The following is a 21,883-nucleotide window of genomic DNA, read 5'->3' as shown; positions in this document are numbered from 1 at the left end:
ATTGTCTCACAAATTCTAGTAAATAGATTGAAATTGATCCTTCTTTGATATCATTGGCTCCGGGGGCTTTTGTTCAGGGTCGCAACATCACCAATAATATATTATTGGCTTAAGAAATAATGCATTCCTTAATGATGGCCCGCCTAATGAGAAGTTTGATGGTAGTTAAAGTGGATATGGAGAAACCATATGATTGGATTCATTGGCACTACCTTCTAAACGTGCTTTCTTATTTGGATTTCATGCAAGATTCATCTAGTGGGTCATGGCCTATGTCAACAATCCCCAATTCATATTGTTAATTAATGGCACATCCACTGAATGGTTTGCATCTTTATACGACTTGAGATAGGGGTGTTTTCTATCTCCATATTTATTTATTTTACGTGCCAAGTTTACATGCAGTTGTATAAAGTAATATGCTCTGGGTGTATCGACCAAGCTCTTTGAGGCCTGCTATATCACGTGTTGTTTGCTGATGATTGCTTGCTGGTGGCTAGGGCTACAACCAGGGATAGCTTGTGCTTGAAACTCATTGTTGATACTTGTTGTTCTTTCTTTGGACAAACCATCAATTTGTCGAGGTTCCACATTATTTTCAGCCTAACTACATTGACATCTGTCCAAACTCAAGTTAGAAGAATTTTTCAGTTGTCAGCAAATAGGGGAGTTTGGAAATATATGGGGATCCCATTATAAAGTACGAACCTTGTGGCCTCAAATTTTAAATTTTTGTTGGATAAACTGGCCACCAAGATTGCAAGCTTGATGTGGAAGGCGCTATCCTTTATGGGTAGAGCAATCCTAATCGAATCAATGCTATCGTTTTCCATATATTGTATGTCGTGTTCTTGTGCCTTCTTCAGCTCTTAAACCGTTGGAAAAAAAAGGTCTTCATCTTATTTATTGGATGACTGTCTGTGCGCTAAAGCATATTGTGCTATGTGCTTGAGCATATGACCTCTTTGCCATTTCTCATAGAAACTTTCAGCATAGTAGCTTGAATTTGGGCATCCTTCATGTCATCTAGGTCCGATTGATATGGATATGGATCCCTCATATGATAGGTTGGTGGCTATGAGACTTGTTGATCTATCTTTGCATATTTCATCAACATACCGAAGATGCTTCTTTATTAAGTGACAAATCTTGTTCATGACCTTATAGTCCATGACATCAAGGTAAACGCCGGCTAGATACTGCTTAAGCTTGGTGATCATGGTTTGCCGTATCAAACCATATCATCCTATACCAGGCATTCCAAAGTGTATCGGAGATACTATAACTTTGTAGGAGCATATTGAATGTCGGTACCATGAATCGACCTGTATTTATATTATACTAACGTGGTACCAGTATAGGTACCAATATTGGTAGGATGAACAAGGCTAGTGGCTCTAACCCCTTGTACCCCATGTCACACCGACATGCTTCGTTTGTAACTTTCTATTGTATAGAAAATTACTGCATTTTTTTAATACCTAAAATATCATTATACATTTTTAATTTAATTGATAAATCATTAAATAACTATGTCATCTATATAGCTAGGTAAAAAATAGTTTAATTGCTCCAGAAAATGTCTCTATTATGTTTATACCCTACCATTTTTCATGATTTTTAGTTTTTTAATGATTTTTAATTTTAAATCACTAAATAATTATGGTATACAATTATCCAAAAATATGCAAGATGCTCTAGATAATGTCTTAGTTATCTTTGCAGACTACATTTTTTGTGATTTTTATATTTAATAATTATATTTAATTAAATTTAACTAAAAATTATAATAATTGGAAAGTTTGAAAACTATATTAGTTTGGTTTTCTTATCTACCTATAGGGGCACTCTTATATTTTTTCAGCCCATGGGAAGGATTACTTTTCGTACTCCTTTAATTTTGGGTATAAATTCGGGTGGCCTTTGACATGCCAAAATAGCTAATGTAAATGTTGCCAAAGAAAGTCAACAGGTGCACAAGTTCCCATAACATGCTAGCATTTTTTGTTCTTGACTAGCATTCATATTATTACTTTTCCAAATTTTACTTTTTAGAAAAAATTAGCGAAGTACTGAAACAAAAAAGTTCTCCCAACATGTAGATTTGAGTTAGAACTACAATATACCATGAAATCATGTCAAACTACAACATTTTAGTATGATTTTTTTTTTTCATTTAACCATTTTTGGCTTGAAAAATAAAGAAAAAGGATGAATGAGGAGATTTTAACTTCAAAGGCTGGAACGAGGCATGAATAGCAGAAGGAGCCCCTAGATTACCCTCTTCCTCTCTCCTCTTTCCCACCAGCTTGAAAGCCAAAATTGAGAAGCAAAGGGGTCAGCAGATGCTTTCATCTATGGTTAAGCATGGTTCAAATAGGGAATAGGCAAGCGTCGATCACAACTAACCGGTATTGATCCAGATTTGGATGCTCAAGTGGAATTTGGAATATTTCAAAAAATTGGGGATCAATACTAGGTAGAACTGGTCGGTACCTATCAGTTCGCCAGTTTGGACTTGGGACCAAACTGAAATATATTTCAGTCTCAGTTCTCTACTTGCTCGAGTCGGTATGGGACTATCGCTTGATGTGGCACGGTATCATGAATGGTGTTTTTATGTACCATAGTCTATCGAATAGTCCATGGTAGACCATATCAGCTGGTAGTCTATTGGTATTAATATGGGGCTTGGCACACCTCCGGTATTGCAACATGGTACTATTGGTCATGCCTTTGCCAATAATGTACCATGTGTGGGTATGAGAGCGTGCATATTAGGATGCAATGTATTGATACCCTATGATGGCCAAGTATTGCGACTTAATACATCGATCTTGGGTGTTTCATGTACCTTGTCGATTCCATATTAATGAACCAGTATGGTTTTGCCGAACTCTTCACATTTGATAAGTTTCTCAAGAGACAAATTAGATAGGAAAAATTAAAAATGACTAAAAAGTAGTCAAATATTGGGAATGTTTGGATATTGAACAATGGCAAAGTCAAGGAGCATAGCAATTTCAACAAAACAACCAGTCATGTGAAATAACAATAGTTTTTCATCCAAACACCAGCTTCTGTGATTCAAAAGAGTTTTGATTGTAAAATTTCTTTCGATAGATCAATGCTTGCAAAGAACAAGTAATTCTATGAATATATATATATATATATATATATATATATATATATATATTTTTTTTTTTTTTTTCCTAGTAAAGCTTTCTTTGTACTAATATCGCATGCTTCCAGATCTTAGCTTTCAAATGTAGCTGCATTAAACTATAATTCTAAATTTCTAAATTATCCTTTGGTATGAAGACAAACAATAAAATATTAACCAAGTAGTATTCTAACACCAAGTTAATTGTTATGGATGTTTTACACCTCCTTTCTAGCCTTATGTGCATCTGTGCCATTTATAGTTTGCCATTAGGTCTTGTAGTTGAAGGGATTATATCCTTGAACATGGGGATGTTAATAGCCAATATTGCTTTCTTCTAGACTTTCAAATCTTTTTTGAGGCTGGGTTATTTATAATCTAGAAAACATCGGGAGGGAGGGGTCATTTCTTTTCATCAGAAAAAAATACTAGAAATTGTACCCTACTACTTACAAAAAAAATAATCCTTTGTTCCTATCATGCCAAATTCATTACTAGCTCTACATTAGATAAGTTTTATGTAGATCTGTGATGCCATATCCATGAAAATGAGCCCCTACTTGGAAAACCATGGATGTTTGAGTAAAACATGATTCACAAGGGCAAGAAAATACACATGCTTTCTCAACTATTAAGGGATGAGTATTATTGTGAAATACAAGAGTTATAACCATGTGTCAAGGGGAATCCACTTCAAAAAGAGGAGCAAATAAAATGAACAATTCTTTTTGATACATAATTGATTGATACATTTGTGGTTCAAGATGCTTTTTTAGACAAAAAAAACTTTTAGACATAGAAGACTTAGTTCTAAATAATCTGCTAGATGGTTTTTTCATCTTATTTGGGATTAAAACCCTATATAGGCGAACTGATGAACAACATTTATTTAACTTTGGTTTGAACTGCATCTTTAGTTTCATGATTGTTAACTTAAGATTTGAGTTTATTTTCATAACCAATCATATTTAGTAGATTTTAGGGTGCTTTAATAGCATCTTTTGCAAGGTATTAGGTGCATCCTTAGTTGCCAAAATCGAGAGCAGGTGCAGGATCAAATCTTGGTGTGGATGTAGGGAAGCACATATTTTAGAGATACTATTATTAAGGAAGTGGGATCATGTTCAAGATTTCAAGCCAAAGTGTGTGCATTACCCTAGGTAGAAAATTCAGGCTGCTATGGGTGCATTAAATTGGTTAATATAGACAAATTAGCATGACTTAAAGGCGTTAGCATAGGACTAGGGACATAATCAACATTTTCTTGAGGATTGGTGTTAATTTTGTTAATTATTAGATTGTTTCTATGGTTTTTAAGATTTTAAAAAATATTTTTACTTTTTCTTTTAATACATTGGTACATTTGATATTTAGATTAATTGCAAGAACTTGACGAGTTAATTCCTATCTTAAGCTTCAATCATCATAGTGAATTCTTGAAGTTACTTGACATAGTAGGAAGGTGCCAACATGAGCTTTAGAGTGATTTAGTGGAAGTAAAATACAAACTAAGTAGAATAATTGATCTAGAGACTAGAAGCAAAACTAGAAGATAAAAGGGAACTAGAGGGTAAATAGAACTAGATCCAAAGGATAGAAGGATAAATAATAACTTTATCTTGCTACCATGATCTTCATCAACTGCTAGAATCTATCAGAAGCTTTGAAGGTTCTCGTGACTCTACAAAATCCACCAACTTGCCATCGATGTTCTCTAGAATCCATCAAGGATTACTCTGAAATCCATTAGAGCATGTGTAAAATCCACCATGCAAAGAGGAATACACTATTTTTGATTAGATGAAGGGGTATTTACAATGATGGGGCTCCCAATGGTCGTCGAATTTCTAGTTCTACAAGGATACAATTATTTTAAAAACATAAGAGATGATAATAAAAAAATACTGTTCTTAAGGCTATTAAGTTATACAACACAATTAGCAAGTGTTTCAAGAAGGAAAAATTAGGAAAACTTGACCAAAGACTGAAAAAAAAATCTTTACTTTGGGTGGCTATGGAGTGGTATATTAGTAATTATTATTAATTTTGTTAAAAGTGACAGGTCTTCATTAAGATGTCGATATCTTCCTCACCCAATCTCTAGTTAAGGCGATTAAAGATGGTTAGAAACTTTCTTTGATGATGCGTGAGGTGGAAATAATTTGAAGTTCAAATTCCATGCGTGCTGAATCTTTTGAGCGGATGTGCACTGGATTGTTTCTGCATTGCAACTTGATCTATTCTACAAAACTTGAGCCTATTAGACAGTTTTGAGTCAAGTGTCATCTTATATTCTCCCTTCAATAAGTCTTGGTTTGGTCTTGAGGTTGCTCGAGAACCTTGTTACGGTTACAGGTGAAATTTCGACCTTCATTTTGTTTTAGCAAACTTTTTTATGCATCCATGAAAACTTTTGATCTTTGATGAACTTTGGCCATTTATATTGGTCTTTTGAAGCATTTGTAAGAGAATGCAAAGTAGTCCAGGATCATGCATCTAGGAGGAAGGGAGAACCTGCATCAATGCCTCTCACGTTAGATAGTTTCCTTGATGGTAATTTAGTTCCATGGCTTCCTTTTCATAGCCTTAAGCCATCCCATGGAAGTCATAAAGAGAGCAAGTAGATGAATTGCAAGGTGGTAGGGCAACTAAGGAAAATGGAGAAGGCCTCAATTCATAGAGTTGCAAATTTGCTTACGTGGATAAGCATATCACTTGACTATATTGCTGTCATAGTTACTAATGAGATAAGCATGAGTGAAATGGAAATTTCCAAAAGCAAGCCTTGATGTTCTATTATTTGAGCTTTCTAGACTGGCTGCCAATTTTTGGATTAAGTCATGGAATCTGATCTTTGGGCTAAGTCAAAGTAGGTAATGAACTAAAAATGGGAGAACTCCAAGAAAGGTTTGTATAAGTGGTTCATCATTTTGATGTGACATTGATCTAAAAAATAAGGTCGAAGAAGCCCTAAAATTGAGGTATAATAAGTGGACATCTGTGGACCCAAGATTCAAATGGTAAAGAAAACTTGTCCTTAAGTTGGATGCACAACTTCTATAGTACGCTCTGAAGTTGCCATAGCTCTTCTAAATTGATCCCACCTACCTTGGGGTTAGCTTTGTTCTTACATGAAATAGTGTGTTGGGTGAAAACCCATGCTTTGCTATTGTTCGCTTGTGAATGACATCAATATTGCTAAACAACTTGATTGGAAGAATTTTTAGATCAAAAATTTTTGATATGGTTTGATAAAGATTACCATGGAATAAATGTTGGTCCAGTGTGTAGAAAATAGGACTAAAGCCCATTCCTTTTGGCACCTTAACTTGATAAGAATTTGGATCAAACTTGCTAGGCAATGCAACACAGTCTTAATAGCTATTAGTGGTAAAAACACTCCCGATATAGATATGTATCCATTACAACTTGCAGCAATTACATTGATTTGAAGATTTTCTCACTTTCTTTTAAATTTCTTGTAGATCTCCTTATGTGGCTTCTGTTCTAACTTTTCTAGGATATGGGATGATACATGGTCCAAAACACGACTCAGGCTTCTTCTATACAAGACTTCAACGGAAGTCTTTCTTTTTTCTTAAAAAGCAAATAGATATTATTGTTAAAAAGCATAAGGGTACAAAAATTCATTCTTTCTAGTATTCTCTCTTGAAAATGCAACCAACTGCCCTTGTTAGAATAGACAAGTCCAAGTAGGTGACTATGAGATCTTTTGTTGAATTATTTGGTGGAACAATTCATCTTCTTTTCTTACAACCTTCAATACAGATTAAAGTACCTCTTCTTATAGGAGTCCTCTTAAATCTTTGTTGTACATATTTAAATAATCTTAATCGATTTCCAATCCACTTTGTCCTTAACTTGGGCAAATTTTACAAGACTTCTAGTGTATTCATATCTTGATCTATTCTTCCTAGTTTTACCTCATATCCATCTTAGCATTCCCATTTCCGCCTCACGATCCCCCCCCCCCTCTCTCTCTCTCTCTCTCTCTCTCTCTCTCTCCATTCATGTGTGACACAATAATAATCAATTCCTTAATTTGTAGAGGTAGAGAACATGCAAGGTAATTTCCATTTCTTATTGGTTGTCTTTGAGTCCATTTCAATTCATAATTTGACATGGTTCCTTTCAGCTTTATGGTTCAACATATGATGATAAGGTTTAATATGCCCAATTGGTCATTTGCTTTTGCAAAAGTGTCAGTTAGGATCCACTGACAGAGTCTTGTCTCCTCCAACCTCACATCATATATTGTCATCAAGACACTAGATTATAATTGGAAGCCTTAAAGATACCTCATGATGAAAAGCTGGTTTTCTCGGAATAGATGCCTTTCGACAATATCAAGAAATCATTTTTTTTTTTATCATTACCATCATCATGAAGTTTAGCAAAGTGAGGTCATCCTTAATCCTTATTATGTTCATGTTATAAATCAAAATTTTCCACCTTAAAAGATAGTCTTTTAATGATCTAAGACGATCATCACACTTGTCATTGACTACTTTGGCCGCTTTAGGTGGGATTATACTGGGTTTGGAAGCAAGATCTTTTACATCTAAGACTCGATAATGAATTGAAACTTCCAGAAGCCAATAACTTCTAATTCAAGAGGAATTTGATTGATGAAGTTGATGCAGGTGTCGGAATCTAGATTTTGTTTAAATCTGAAATTTTTTATAATTTTTATTTTAGAAAAATTTAACCCTAACTAGGAGAGGAATCCATCCAAATTCTAAAAAGAAAGAGACCACTAGTATAAATAGAGATCCTATACCATAACTGTATTCACAGAAATTAGAAGAAAGCAAAAATATTTTTACCCTACATTTTATTTAATTCCTCTTGTAACTAGAAGAGGAATTCAATTTAAATTTGGAGACTCGAACATTACTAGTATAAATTAAGGACATGTGTATTTGTTTTATCATCTTCACTAATAGTAATGGGCTTAGAACCTTGCTTTTGAAGTTTTTTAATTTATTATTACTTTTTGAGAGGTTTGAGTTGAGCAACCCAAAAGAAAATTTTTCTTCCGAATAGATCAAACTAGTATCAGAGTCTAGGGTCCTAACTCTATAGAGCCTTAGTATATGCAACCACATATAAGAATAATTTTGGTATTTGTAGTACATCGAAGGATAAAAAGGGAGAATACTGGTGCTTTTCCCTGAGCAGATAATGTTGCAAAGGAACACTTTACACAACTATGCAGATTGCACATCTTAGCTAACTTGTGCACCTTTTGATGTTTGTTAGCTTCAACACCTACAACTTCTATCACAGAAGTATCTCACATGTCTAAGAATGATAGCTTGTGAACTAGCAAAGAAAAACATCAACCCACAAGAACTCAAAATCCTCCAATTTAGCCTTTCAAAGATGAAGCATGAATTGAGCTACTCGTGTATGATCTATCAATGTTGTGAAGATGGATGAATGGATAGATCAATTAGAAACTTATTTTATCATTAATGGATAGATGAATTTTTAGAAAGTTACTTTTACCTATCTAAAGCTTTCTAGCCATGACGTTACTTTATGGAATTCCTATATATCAAATAATGATGCTTTGATATGACCTAAAAGAAATTCAAAATTTGAACAGAAAGTATTTTTATCCTTTCAGCTAAAAAATGATGTATTAACTTGTAGTATGTTAGGCAGAAATATGATCAATCTGTGCATGACTACACCATTGAATTTCACAAGCATGCTATCTTTCTAGAGATATCTTTTAATGGTTTTGCAGTCTTCATAAAGTATATTGGAGTTCTTAGTAAGAAGATCTAGAAGAAGCTGAAGCTTTTCAAATATAGCATGAAGGCTATAGGGATCAAGAGAAAATAAATAGAAAGAAGGAAAGAAAGGTGATAAGTCAAAGATCTTGGGTAAAAATGATGAAACTTTTGATAGAAAGGAGGGTAAAAGCAAGCCAATATTCATAGAAAAAATACTATGAGATTAATGGTCATGCAAAAGAGAAGTGTTGGAAGCTACAAGTAGAGTTGTGTGCTTGAAGGAGAAGCAGAATATGGAGGATGATCAGAATCAAGTAAAGTTGGTTTCAACATGATGAAGTTGAGGAGCTACTTGAGTTTTAGTAAACAAACTTTAGTTGAGCATGATGCCCCGAGGCAATGCCTAGAGTGGACATAGAAGAAATGCACAAATAACTCCTCTATTAAAATATCAAGGTGAACCAGAACATTATTGGTACTAATGGTACTGCTACTGACTACAAAAGAGAAGTGTTGAAAGCTACAAGGTTGTGTGCTTGAAGGAGAAGCAAAATAAGGTGGATGCTCAAAATCAAGTAAAGTTGGTTTTAACATGATGAAGTTGAGGAGCTACTTGAGTTTTAGTAAACAAACTTTAGCTGAGCATGATGCCTCGAGGCAATGACTGGAGTGGACATAGAAGAGATGCACAAATAACTCCTCTATTTAAGTATCAAGGTGAACTAGAACATTATTGGTGCTACTACTGACTTTGGAAGCCAGAAGAAATTTTATCTCTGAAAGTCTAGCTTGGAAGTTGAGGCTGCAAGCTACTCTACATCCATGTCCCTATTCTCTTGGCTATATCCATGGATATCAAGCTGAAGTCCACCAAGTAGTGTTCCTTCAAGTTTGTAATAAGTAAGAAGTACATCAACGGAATGATCTATGAGGTAGTTCTATAGGTGGCAATGGAAGTTTTGGTCATGAAGAATGAAGAAGAATTCTTGATTAGCACTATAAGATATAAGGATGCATTGAGTTTGTGACTATTTCACAAGCAACAAAGCTAGTTAATGCTAGTAGGAAGTTTATCCTATTGTTGCCAAAAGAGGCAGATATGTCATAATAGAGGATGAATTCATTGACAAATTATAAAGCTAAGAGGTTTAGTGATCGGGAGGAGAAGCAACATTTCTTCATATCCAACTTTTATTGAGCCGCAGCCAAATTTTGCAAACAAAGGGAGCCTTGATCCAAGAGGATCATCAAACCTATCTTGGACTACTCTTTTTTTTTGAGGGGTACAACTGTCTTGGACCACTCGGTCCACTTCAAGTAGGACTGGATGGGGTTTGGAAGTAAGATTTGCCACATCTAATACTTGATCATGAACTTAAACTTTGGAAAGTTATAACTTCTAATCCAAGAGAAATTTTGCAATGGACAGAATATGAAGTTGATTTAGAAGTCAACATCTAACTTCTACCTAAATCTGAAAAATTTTATGATATTTTTATTTTTATAAACTAGGAAAGGAATCCATTCCAAATTCTCTAAGGGAATATTTCACTATTATAAATAGAGGCTTTGCACCATAATTTTATACATCTTGATTGTTGAAAAGTAAAAATTATTTTATCCTACTTTATATCTGATGTCTCTTTTAATTAGAAGAAAAATTTGACTTGGTTCAGGGACTAGTATAAAAAGAGGATCATTTATCATCTTTTCATCCTTAACGAAAGTAAAAAGCATAGTACCCCAATTTCAAAATTCTTTTAATTTTCTATTATTTTTTTTAAGAAGTCATAGTTAAGTGGGTTGAAGAGAAACTTTTCTTCTCCCTGAATAGAATATTTAAGAGTGATAAAGTTTTTGAGTAAGTTCATCCACTACTTTGTGATATGTGATTTATAATGATAAGAAAAGTGTTTTTTGAAGCCATAAAACCACTTTAGCATGTCTCAAATTTACTTTCTTTAGGACATTAAAAGAATGAACAGTCTCATGATTGAAATGTAGTAGAAATTCTTTATGTATCAAGTGATATCACCAAAAGCACAAGCCTTTCTCGTCTATAATTGATTTTATTCGTGCTAAATTTAAATTGCAACCTTATATCATCCTAGAACTAGATTGTCACGAGTTGCCAGATTATGAAGAAAGTTGCTAGATGTTGTCTAGAAGATTTCAGAAGTTTCAACTGCAATTAAGTATGAAAATGGTTGGTTCAATTTCAACAATTAGTAGTTTTTTTGTGGTAGTTAGGACTTCAAATTTTTGCCTGTACATATCAAGGATGGCTAGAATAGGTAAAAGGGTTAAACATTATTACGAATTTTAGTTTGAAGCTTGTATCATAGAGTGCTTCCTCCTTGTTGGGTAAGTATTCAATCCCTATCTATGTCATGTTCTATCATATTCTCAATTAAACAAAGTTCCCGTTTTTATCTCTCTCTCTCTCTCTCTCTCTCTCAATTTTCTTGTAGTAAATTGGTTCTAAAGCAGGCTTCCTTGCAAATATCCTTTCAGCTCTGAGTGGTTGTTCACTACAACAACATGTTTTTCATATCAGTTTGATGATTTGACTAAAGATTTATTATGGCAGTTGAAGAACAATTTGATGAGGAACTTATGAAGACTCTATTGGGAAGATGAGGAGTCTAAGCAGGAGGCCTTGATACATATATTGGAAACAAAATTGATCTAAAATCTTAAGCCATTAGGTTTTGGACCTAATTTATTTCATACGAGATTAAACCTCGCACATGATTCTCGACAATCTTTCCCTTTACATATGAGCTGACTTGACTCCTTGATTCCTATCTAGCACTCTAATCAAGCCTTGAACCGAATTATTGTTTGAGTGTAGCACATTTTACCCCACTAGTCCAAGAGCCCCTAGCCTCTAAGAGCAACACTCCACCAAGATGCGTTACCGATCCAGTCCAAGAACCACCCCCTTTCCAAGAGCCACGTCCCACCATGCTTTTACAAGTGTCCACTCTTTCCTGAACCATACTTGAGCGACCCCAAAAACTCCACTTTAGCAAATCATATGTTTCCATTCTTTGTAAGATCTACCAATTTTGGTGCCTTTATAGGTTGGAGAATTTGCTCAGAATCTTTAACCATTGGCTTTGATTAGAGTTACAAATGGGTCAAACTTGGGTTAAATCCATGATGTATCTGCAACCAAACTCGATGAGACAAAATTTAGGTTCGGATCCATTAAAATGTATAAAGTCCAAACTCGAAAACAGACAAAATTAATTGTCAAATTGGAGTGTGGATATGGGTTTTTCTAGGTTTCAATTCAATGCATGATTTTATTTTATGTTTCTTCATGCTGTTGTTTTTTGTTTTTCTTCTCCATCCACCATTTATTAGAAAATAATAGTTAAATGAAACTCTGACTTCACAATATATTAAACACAACAAGCATAACAACTAATATACTCCTATAAAATAATAAAAGGCCAACTGAATATAAACAAATAAAGTTTAACATGTATTTTGAAAAAAAAACAGAAACAGACCACCAAAATAGCAAATGTTTCACTAATTTTGAAAAAATAACATGATAATCACTAAAGAGGAAAGGAACCAATGCAAGTACGTCCATACATACATACCTAGATGCATACATAGGCATATGCATATCTATCACATAAATATGCTGTATAGCAGTATGTGTATAAATATTTGGGTCATGGGTTTTCAGATTGGAATGTAGCTATATCTGAGTGCAACTTGATCAGAAATCAGATTTTATATATGTGAAATCTGACTTTGATCCGACAAGGTTATTAGAAACATAAATTGGACCTATACTGAATTATTATCAGATAATTGGATTGAGCTGTCGGATTTACAACCCTAGCACTGATAACACTTGTTTGGGAGATTAACAAGGCTAGGCAGGAGGCCTTGATAAATGTGCTGGGACTCAACTTGATCTAAAAGCTTCTTGTTAGGTTTTGGGCCCAATTATACATATCAATCCTTTACTCTTCCCAAATTCATTCCATATGGGATTAGACCTCTCAAATAATCTTTAACAGGCTTGTTTAGTTGTGTAATTGATCAAATGGTTGTGCTTGTGCTGCAACCTTATATCATTTGCATTACAATGATCATAGACATCTCATGGCGCACTTATCCTTGACATGATTAAATTTGTTAAAAAATAAGTATGGGCATTTGAAATATGAGTGATCGAATTGCTCTTCACTTTTAAACTCAAAGACGAGTGTTTGATTTTAATGAACAAGGGGAGAGTGATGATAGCTAACAATCCATAGATATTGATGCCCATAATATTTATGAAACACCATGGTTATGTGTCATAATTATCCAATTAATATTTAATATCTAGAATTTTATTACTAATACGTTTGGAAAAAATGGCATATTGAAAAAGTTCCTATTAAATGTCACCAGGAAAAAGGATTTTATTTTGGATGCATTGGACATTTAATCGGTTTCCTTTTTTCACATTCCAAAATATTACCTAACATGAAAACAACTAATAACTTCAGGTGGTATTTGGCCTTATTAATATTTCAAGTTATGAAATGATTTCAGTAAATGTCATTCTTTAGTAAGAAAAAGATGGAAATCATTAATATCATGTTAACATCATGTTAAATAGCTTATGAAGCATGATTTGAGGGTTGAGAAGAGAAGTTTCTCCCATGTGAGTTTGTGTTCCAGACACTAATATATTTTATTTTGTTGTATCTTCGATCTGCAAGTTTTCATTCACAATATTTCTTTTTTATTCTTTTCTTTTTCTCTCAACTTTTCATTTCTTTTATAGAACACTTTTGCATCATATTCTTTATAATCCTAGAGAAAATCTATATGTGCCAGCTGTTTTGGCACAAGAATCGTGCAGCCTAGTTGCCCTGCTCCTTCACTTTGGTTGCTATGAAATTTGAATAGCTTAGGCCTTTAAATATCTCATCCTGCTAGCTAGGTTAGGATTTCAACCAAGGTGCTGATCATGGTCTCAGATCCCGCTCCTACAGGATGTCGGGATGGGGTATTGTCCCAACTCCCAAGTGTTGGGATGGGACCATCCTGCAATCATTCTAGCATCATGATCGGCATATTCTGGGCCATCATCCATCTCAAGTAGATGAGATGGGGATGGCTCCTCCACATGAAAACTGAGATGATCCTATCCCACGGGATTTAAAACCTAGGTGCTGATTATAAAATATTTCTGATTTTTGTGTTAGATCTGCAAGGATACTCTGATCAACAAGAAGCCAGATAAGGATCAACATTAATATCTTATTTTCATTATTGTGAATAAGACCAGTGTATGCAGATATTGATTATTTAAAGTAATGATATTTCTATGGGGTAATTTTTCTGATCTTTGATTTGTATCAGTTTCATCTTTCCATTCCCAGATTTGTGTTACAAACTGATAGATTTTGTTATACTTGGGAGTTTGTAGCATGCAGAAAACAATCGATCGCTATAGAATGCATGCAAAAAATGGCATCAACAACAATGAAGTAACGGAACAAAATATTCAGGTGCAAATTTTTTGGTCATTTGATTTTTCTCATATAGCTGCTTCAGTTGCTTCCTGAATTCGATCTGTGTAAGAAATGATCAGGTACTGATTCTCTCTCTCAAAAAAAAAAAAGCATTTTGAATTTATAGTAAGATTCTCTACAACACAAGAAGTCCAATGTAAATTTTCTTGGCAGTGTTTCAATGTGCTTTTTTTTACATGCTCAGATTGTGATCTTGAAAAGTAGTCATTCATGAGATAGAACTGCAGCAAAAAAAAAAAGTATAATGAAAAGGTGTTTAGAATGCTTTTATTGGCAAGTTCACATTATAAAACGTATACACAAGTTCCCATTATAAAGCCCTATGAAGTGGTGGTATGAATGATGAACCTGTAAAAAATTGAAAAAGATTAAAAAGAAATTGCATCATCAAACTTGTTACAGGGTTCCTAAGTCACATCTACAATGATCCTAAACAATTCAAAATAGTCAAGTTACGGTTGTAAGATTCATAGATTCTACTATACCTAAATTTCTTTAAATTGTCTGCAGCAATGGAAGTTTGAAGCTGCTGGCATGTCAAGAAAGATTGAATTCCTTGAATCCTCCAAACGGTGAGTGAACTTGGAATTGATACTCTAGTTTTCTCTCCTTTCTCCTCATCAGATGTACCAACTTCACACTTGAGAAGTACATGAGTTATGCCACTTAATCTTGAGAGTATTATGTACGCTGCAGGAAACTGTTAGGTGAAAGTATAGAATTAGAATCAAGCTCTGTTGAAGAACTGCATGAAATAGAGTACAAGCTTGAGCAAAGCCTACGCGTCATCAGAGGGAGGAAGGTAACTTGTGAAAAAAATTAGGTCAATTTTCTTGAGCCATCAACAAAAGCTTTTCTTTTTGACTCTTATGTAAATTCCAGAATCAGTTACTGTGTGAGCAGATTGCACAGCTTAAAGAAAAGGTAGATTACTTGCTTCTTTATGATAGCTGTGCTACTTTTTGCTAAAGAATTTGATGGATACTGTAATTTTATATGTTCTTTTTGTTCACCAAATTCAGGAGCAGACCCTCATGAAGGAGAACGCATTACTACGAGAGAAGGTAAGAAGATGGTCATCTAAATCCTGTCTTTAATCAGTCAATATATTAAAAGTTCAGTTCCTATCAGTAATTATGGCTGATCAACTACCTTGGCAAAATTAATTTTTGTCTCTGCCTTGTCATTTTCACGCCCGAGTCACTATATGAAGCAGTCTTATATCACATGGAAGTAATTGAGGGTGTCCTATAATAATAAATGATAACATCAAATGTGCAACTAATATGAATTATTTGATCTGTCAATAAAGAATAATGAACAAGACAAATGTGTAACTACCCTGATTTTTTGATATGTCTGAAGTGCAAGCTACAATCTCAGCCACCACTAGCTTCTCTGGAGGAAGCTGTTCCTCACGAGCAAGTTAATCAGCAAAACGTGGTGGAGACAGAGCTGTACATTGGATGCCCAGGAAGAGGAAGGATCAATTGCACGTCTCAATGTTGAACCGACGCTCTTCAGTTCACCAAGGAGCATGTATAGTTGTTAATAGTATATATTGGCTATGCATACCTATCGACAATAAATACTATGTTGATATGCTGAATTTGACTGTTATGCGGGACTATTGCAAGCTTCAGTCAGGATGAAATGAAGAATTGAATAATGAATGGAATAGCTTGAGGAGGCAGATTTTATCTAGCAGAACATAAGCGATTTAATTTTACCTTCACCTGAATCTCAGCTGGGATTTCTCCCATTCTAGTTCCTTTAAAACAACGAGACTTATTTTATCCCAATTGTGATTAGAATAATGGTTAGAAGAGCTAGCGTCTTTGGTTTGAAACATCTGTTTCAGTAATCTCTAGGCAGTCAGGACCATTGCACCCAACTTGATTCAGCAGTCTCATGACGCAACATTTATGAAGGATAGAAGAGCACCAGTTTTTCTAATCCAGCCGATATGCTGGAATAAACCAAGATGTTATCAGGGATTAGCCGGGAAACTTTGCTATTCTATATTGTACATTATGTGATCGACTCGATTCAAGAGCCTCCCTAATGTTACAGTTAGGAAAGATAGAAGAGAGAGCATGGAAAAGCTGTTTTTCTAATCCAGCCCGACTAAATTTGGGGTCTCAGGTTCCAATCCACTTGCTCAAAGCTATCACTTTTCTGTGGTGGGTGGGATTCAGCAGGCCCTCTGAATCGTGCTGCAATCATTCATGGGGGCATGGAATCTGATCCATGGCATCTAATGCATGTAATCCTCTGCTACCGCCTGGTTTCTTGCAAGCTAAACCGAAACCGTCTATAGAATTTAGTCGGGCTAAGTTGGTTGTCAAGGAGAGGGAACAAAATAAAAGTTACGGTTAACAAAAAGGTTATTCATTATTCCGTTAACAAAAAGGTGTTTAAAATGAAGTTGTGAAGTCAATACTACGAAGCGGGTTTATTGCCATGAGAATTTTAATGGGCCTTTTTTTTTCGTCGCTATTACAACCATGCAGGATTTGAGGGCGCCAGGTAGTGGAGTTAATGAAGTCTGAGGTTGGTGCTGAGAATCTAGATTCCTGTCTCTCCCTCATTCAGTTAAATCATGTACTGATTCTAAATAAGTAAGTAAATAAATAAATGTATAAATAAAATATACTAAAGGGGTTTTAGTTTGAAAAATAACTTAGGGCCTAGTCTCCCGCCACATCCACGATACTGAAAGTAGCTGCTCCACTTTTCTTCTCGAAGTATAGTAGTACTCTTGAAAGAAAATCTCAACAAGTTAATAGTGCTCTTAATGGATTTTTTATTTTATTCAGGTATCACATATTTACTACAGAAAAGTTAATAGTACTGCTGACCGGATGAGGAGCTATGTGGCCAGTCCTATATGTTTGTATACTCGTATTAATATCAAAAAAATCTCAACTACCTAAGGAAAGAAAAAAATCTAAGCTGATGTACCTGGGACATGAAGCTGTTGTTTTTGGATTTCAACCAAATATCTTCTTTCCTCCCCCAGCCTCGCTTTTATCTCTAAGTCAAGGAGCAGGATGTTAGAGGAGCTGCATGGGCCGTTTTAACGCTTTCTTTGGGCAGCAGAAGTGGACTTCTGCGCCATTAAAATGCTCATCTTTCCGTCCGTTAAGTGGCTCTAGAGGCTTGCTACTGGGAATGAAGAGGATAGAGGATCAATCTAGGCGCATTCATTGAAGATAGCAGTCATCCCATTGACATTTTATTGCGCTTGGCCCAAGTTTTCAGCTCCTGTGGGCATATATATATATATGGGAGCACCTCCCTAAGCCTCGCCTGCACCACTTATGAATTCCATGTTGAGGCGATGTTGGGCGTCTTGTATTCCCATTGGGGGCCCTTTCACCAAATATAAGGAAACAACCAAACACACACAGAACACAAAAACAAACAAATGGATTAGAAGAAAATGGAGGAGGTTTTGCTGTCTTTCTCAAAACAAAAAGGAAAATCCTATATGTGCCGTCAAAATAGAATAAATATCCCATAATGTAATTCAATGTTTAATAACTTCACGATGAATATTGATCCCCGCTTATTCAAGTTGAAGTTGAGCACAACGTTCTTGAGTCTCACTTTCATGTCCAACAAGTGTTGTTAAACTAAAAACCACCTAAGAAGAGTTCTACACTAATACATATTTCAATTAGCAAGATTGAAGTTGACACCCAAAGAAGGGACGAAAACTGAAGTAAAACAAAATATACAAGACTTTTTTTTCCCTCCATAACGTTAGCTTAGAAATATCCAAAAAAGGTTGAATTGCTTGGTAAAGTTATACCCTCATAAAGTTATTTATTACAACAGCAAAGATGATTCTAAGATGAGCAGGGTTTCATAAATTTGGACAGAGTACAACAATATTGAGAGGGAAGCCATGCTGGTGACATGCTCCTACTTTATCACAATACAACTCTTCTAAATCTACATAAATCCTCACACGGTAGACCCAACTCCAAATGCCATCATTTGCATGCCATCCGAGTTCCGACCATGCTCGGTCTACCTTGTGCTTGCGAGCCCTTTAAACGAGTGCATGCACACGGTGGCCCGAACACCCGGAGCAAAAACATCTAAATATGCCAATAAGAAGCAAACATAATAATGTTGTTGCCTCTTCTTGTCGTCGGAATATCAGTACAAGGAATCACGCCTACCCACTCCCACCAGCCCTCATTTGATGATGAACTGCAAAGAGGCAGCGCCTCATGCTCCCGGAAATCCAACTTCAGGATTCACTGCATTCTCTCTGTCTCACAAAGAATCAAAACTACTTCTCAGAATAAAAAGAAGAGAGAAACTTGAACAAAGAATTTTATGAACTATGATCGACGGATGAACAAATACTGACATCTACAGTGGCCAGTCTAGTTTGAACTTTCTTCTTTCTTGATGAATGTCCTTATCAGAAGACAAACCTAAATGAATCGAATCAGTGTAATACACCCTGATAACAAGTCAAGAACTCTCCTTCTCAGCCTCAATTACCAATCACGAGGAAGATGGTGCGTAGTCATTCTCCAGAGCGGGCGCGGTACGAGCGACCGCCGCTGTGGGCGCTCTCACGTGGCCCACCATCGAGATCTGCAGCGCCTCCTCCTCGTATGCCCTCCGCTCCATCTCCTCCCTCCGATACCTCTTCCTCCTCGCACTCGCCACCGCCACCACCATGAGCCCCAGAAGCACCGCTCCGAACGCTCCCGCAACCACGCTCACCACCGCAACCTTCCATTTACTCACCTTCGCCTTCTCCTCGATGCCATTACTCTTAGCTGACTCGATCACCAGAGCAAAGTGGCCCTGCCGTCGCGACGCGCATTTGTGGCTTGCCGTTTGATTTGATAAGCTCACGTTGCCGTCCAACTCGAACACCGCACAGAGTGGTCTCAGACGCTGTGGATCTCCAACAACGCTGGAAAAATCCACTGTAATGGGTCTCCTAGCAACCGAGATATCGATCTCGGATAAATTCTTGGAGGAAGAGTTATGGAGACTAGCTGCATTGTAGAAAAGAAGGCCCAGGACCGGAGACACGAGCTGCAACCCAGCGATATTTCCGGAAGCGTTATACATGGAGGAGAGATTGCCCAAGTTTTGGCGCACAACAATGAGCCTTTTGATGTGGGGGTGAACGAAGACACCAGGTGCAACCCGGAATTCTTTGATGGCTGCGCCGTATCTTCTTAGGCTCCCAGCTCGATACCGGACGGTCTCTGCGGCGGCACCGGAGAGTCTCGAAGGGAGCGGCAGCGTATAAATTATGGCCGTCTTTCGGTGCCTGGTGTGGTAGGATTGGAAGGCAGAGTCTCTTACAATGCGGTCGATGAGGCGAGGGTCTTGGGCTTGATGTGAAGTGGATGGCACCATGATTATAGGGAGGAGGAGCAGGAGGAGGAGGAGATGAGGTTTGGAAGGGAGAGCCATGGGAAAGAAAGAAACAAAGAGAGGCTTTCTTCTGCTGTTCTGCAGTTTGATTATAAGTTAGACGAACACTGGCTCTGGTCCACTGGAAGATGCAATGAGAGCTTTCACCATGTTGCCTTTCTTCCCATTTTCCGGCTTCGAAAGGCAGGAAGGAGGACTAAGGAGTATGGGAACCAGGGAAATAATGGAAGGTAGTTAGTGTATCCTGTTTCTTGATGAATTCCATCTAGTTTGCTATGGTTCTTCTAGATGACTTCTAAGTTCCGCATTAATATACTTGTATAGCTGAGTTCTGGTTGAGTAAGGGGATTATGGGTTGGTGGGCCTGAGAAATATGATGATGAGTGGGGATGGGTGTTAGGATTACTTTCGTGAAGGAGAATGGTTGGTAGTGGAGGTGGGTGATTTGGGGGTCACGTGTTTAGGTTCTTTGACAATTGATTAATGGGAGGTAGAGGGGGCATAAAAGCGTTTTGGTATGAATGAGTTTCAGGCGAGCCTGCTCTTCTTTTACAGAGAGAATGTGACCCTGGGTGATGGGAATGATGGTGGGAATGGCATGCCTGGAATTGTGTGTGTTATGGGTCGACTTGGATGCCCATAATAATGAATTCTTGGGCCTCAACATGCATGCACTTAAAGTGGGTTGACCTGCCACAAATCAAAATTTCGGCCGCCTCCTATTGAAAGCCGAGCTAAGAAGATGAGCAACACAGCAAGTATATAATAAGCCCAAACTAGTCCAATTTGTCATTAGTGATTTGATTATATTTTACTCAGATCACCGAGCACTTATGCTCGGATGGTATTATCCCTTGCCTGCAAGGGCAACGGGGTAGGGATTTGATTTTGGTTAGAGTTGGTCTTTAAGGGTAGGAGGGATATAAAATAGAAAAGATGAAGATTAGAATCTACTAATCGTAAGAAAAAAAAATAGGGTCTTATCTTGAATATTAAATTTATGGATAGAATGGGATAGAATGTAAAGTACTAGTAGAACTAGGTACTTCCCGACTGTTTTACTTTAAGTTATTTTAGAGGAGTAAAAGAATATGGTTACTATTTTGTGTTGGACCAAATTAGCAAGCGGCATTGAAAGGTAATATCTGACATCAGGTCGGGGCTACTATTGCACGGACACAACCGCCACTCAAAGGTAGAAGGCTGTTTCTTATCTCGGCAACCTGCCATGGTTGGCACCCCAATGGGACGGTCTCTATTCATGATATAAGCAATAGTCTTTTATCTCCGAGATGGATAATGTGGCGGCTATTCAAGCATGTACAACCCTCAACAGAGCAAAGCAGACGCAACAAAAGGTCCATACCAGTTGCAGTCGCCTCTATCGATGCAAATAGCTAGACCTAGAGTAGAAAATTGCTTTTGGGTTCTCGGTGGGATCAGATTTGATGATGGGGGCATCAAATCTCATTCCAAGCACGTCTGGTGCACATTTGTACCTACTTACAAGTAGCTACAACTTAAATTGATTCTCTAAATATGAGGTTAAAACTTGGTAAACTAGGTATGAAAGTTTTCAATTTTATAGGGAAATGAATCTGGTAGTCCAGAGGATAGGTGCTCGCATTCATGTCGATCCCATTTAAAGTTTTGAATATTCTTGCCCTGGGCGAGAGCCCATTTGCATGCTTATCGTGGAGGTTCGTTTATTTTACTACAACTCCAGAGAGAATATTCTGGTGAAGTGTTGTTGCACTGTAGTTTGTCACCCACGTACATCGAGCTAAATAGCTAGAGAGAAACATCAACGAGACATCACAAGTAGAGCTAACAAACATCGGGCCAGGTTCTATAATAGAAATGAGAACTGATTTTATCCCAGGCCCAGCTTGGTGCGGACATTAGGCCTCCATTTTTAATCCACGCTCAGCCCAATCCTGAAAGGTGAATACCGGGGCAGCCCAATAGACCCGATT

At 36.6% G+C, this 21,883-nt stretch overlaps 2 protein-coding genes across 2 annotated transcripts in view; one reads left to right on the top strand and one right to left on the bottom strand.

Annotated features, from left to right (window-relative positions):
- LOC103702697 (MADS-box transcription factor 50-like) overlaps nucleotides 1-16,179 on the top strand; it is a 65,073-nt gene extending 48,894 nt beyond the window's left edge. Inside the window, exons 3-8 of the mRNA XM_008785233.3 lie at nucleotides 14,381-14,462; nucleotides 14,997-15,058; nucleotides 15,183-15,288; nucleotides 15,369-15,410; nucleotides 15,509-15,550; nucleotides 15,852-16,179. Of these exons, the coding sequence (XP_008783455.1) occupies nucleotides 14,381-14,462; nucleotides 14,997-15,058; nucleotides 15,183-15,288; nucleotides 15,369-15,410; nucleotides 15,509-15,550; nucleotides 15,852-15,995 (478 nt within the window). The 3' untranslated portion in view covers nucleotides 15,996-16,179. The remainder of the gene's footprint in view (nucleotides 1-14,380; nucleotides 14,463-14,996; nucleotides 15,059-15,182; nucleotides 15,289-15,368; nucleotides 15,411-15,508; nucleotides 15,551-15,851) is intronic.
- Nucleotides 16,180-19,013: 2,834 nt separating this feature from the next.
- On the bottom strand, nucleotides 19,014-19,889 carry LOC103702748. Its single transcript, XM_008785303.1, has one exon. The coding sequence runs from the start codon at nucleotides 19,887-19,889 to the stop codon at nucleotides 19,014-19,016; it is 876 nt and encodes a 291-aa protein (XP_008783525.1).
- Between the last annotated feature and the right edge of the window lie 1,994 nt (nucleotides 19,890-21,883).

This window comes from Phoenix dactylifera, chromosome 2, assembly GCF_009389715.1.
Source record: "Phoenix dactylifera cultivar Barhee BC4 chromosome 2, palm_55x_up_171113_PBpolish2nd_filt_p, whole genome shotgun sequence".
In the NCBI taxonomy this organism is placed as follows: Eukaryota; Viridiplantae; Streptophyta; class Magnoliopsida; order Arecales; family Arecaceae; genus Phoenix; species Phoenix dactylifera.
Note: the sequence above shows the minus strand (reverse complement) of the source record. Positions and strands in the feature narration are given on the sequence as shown.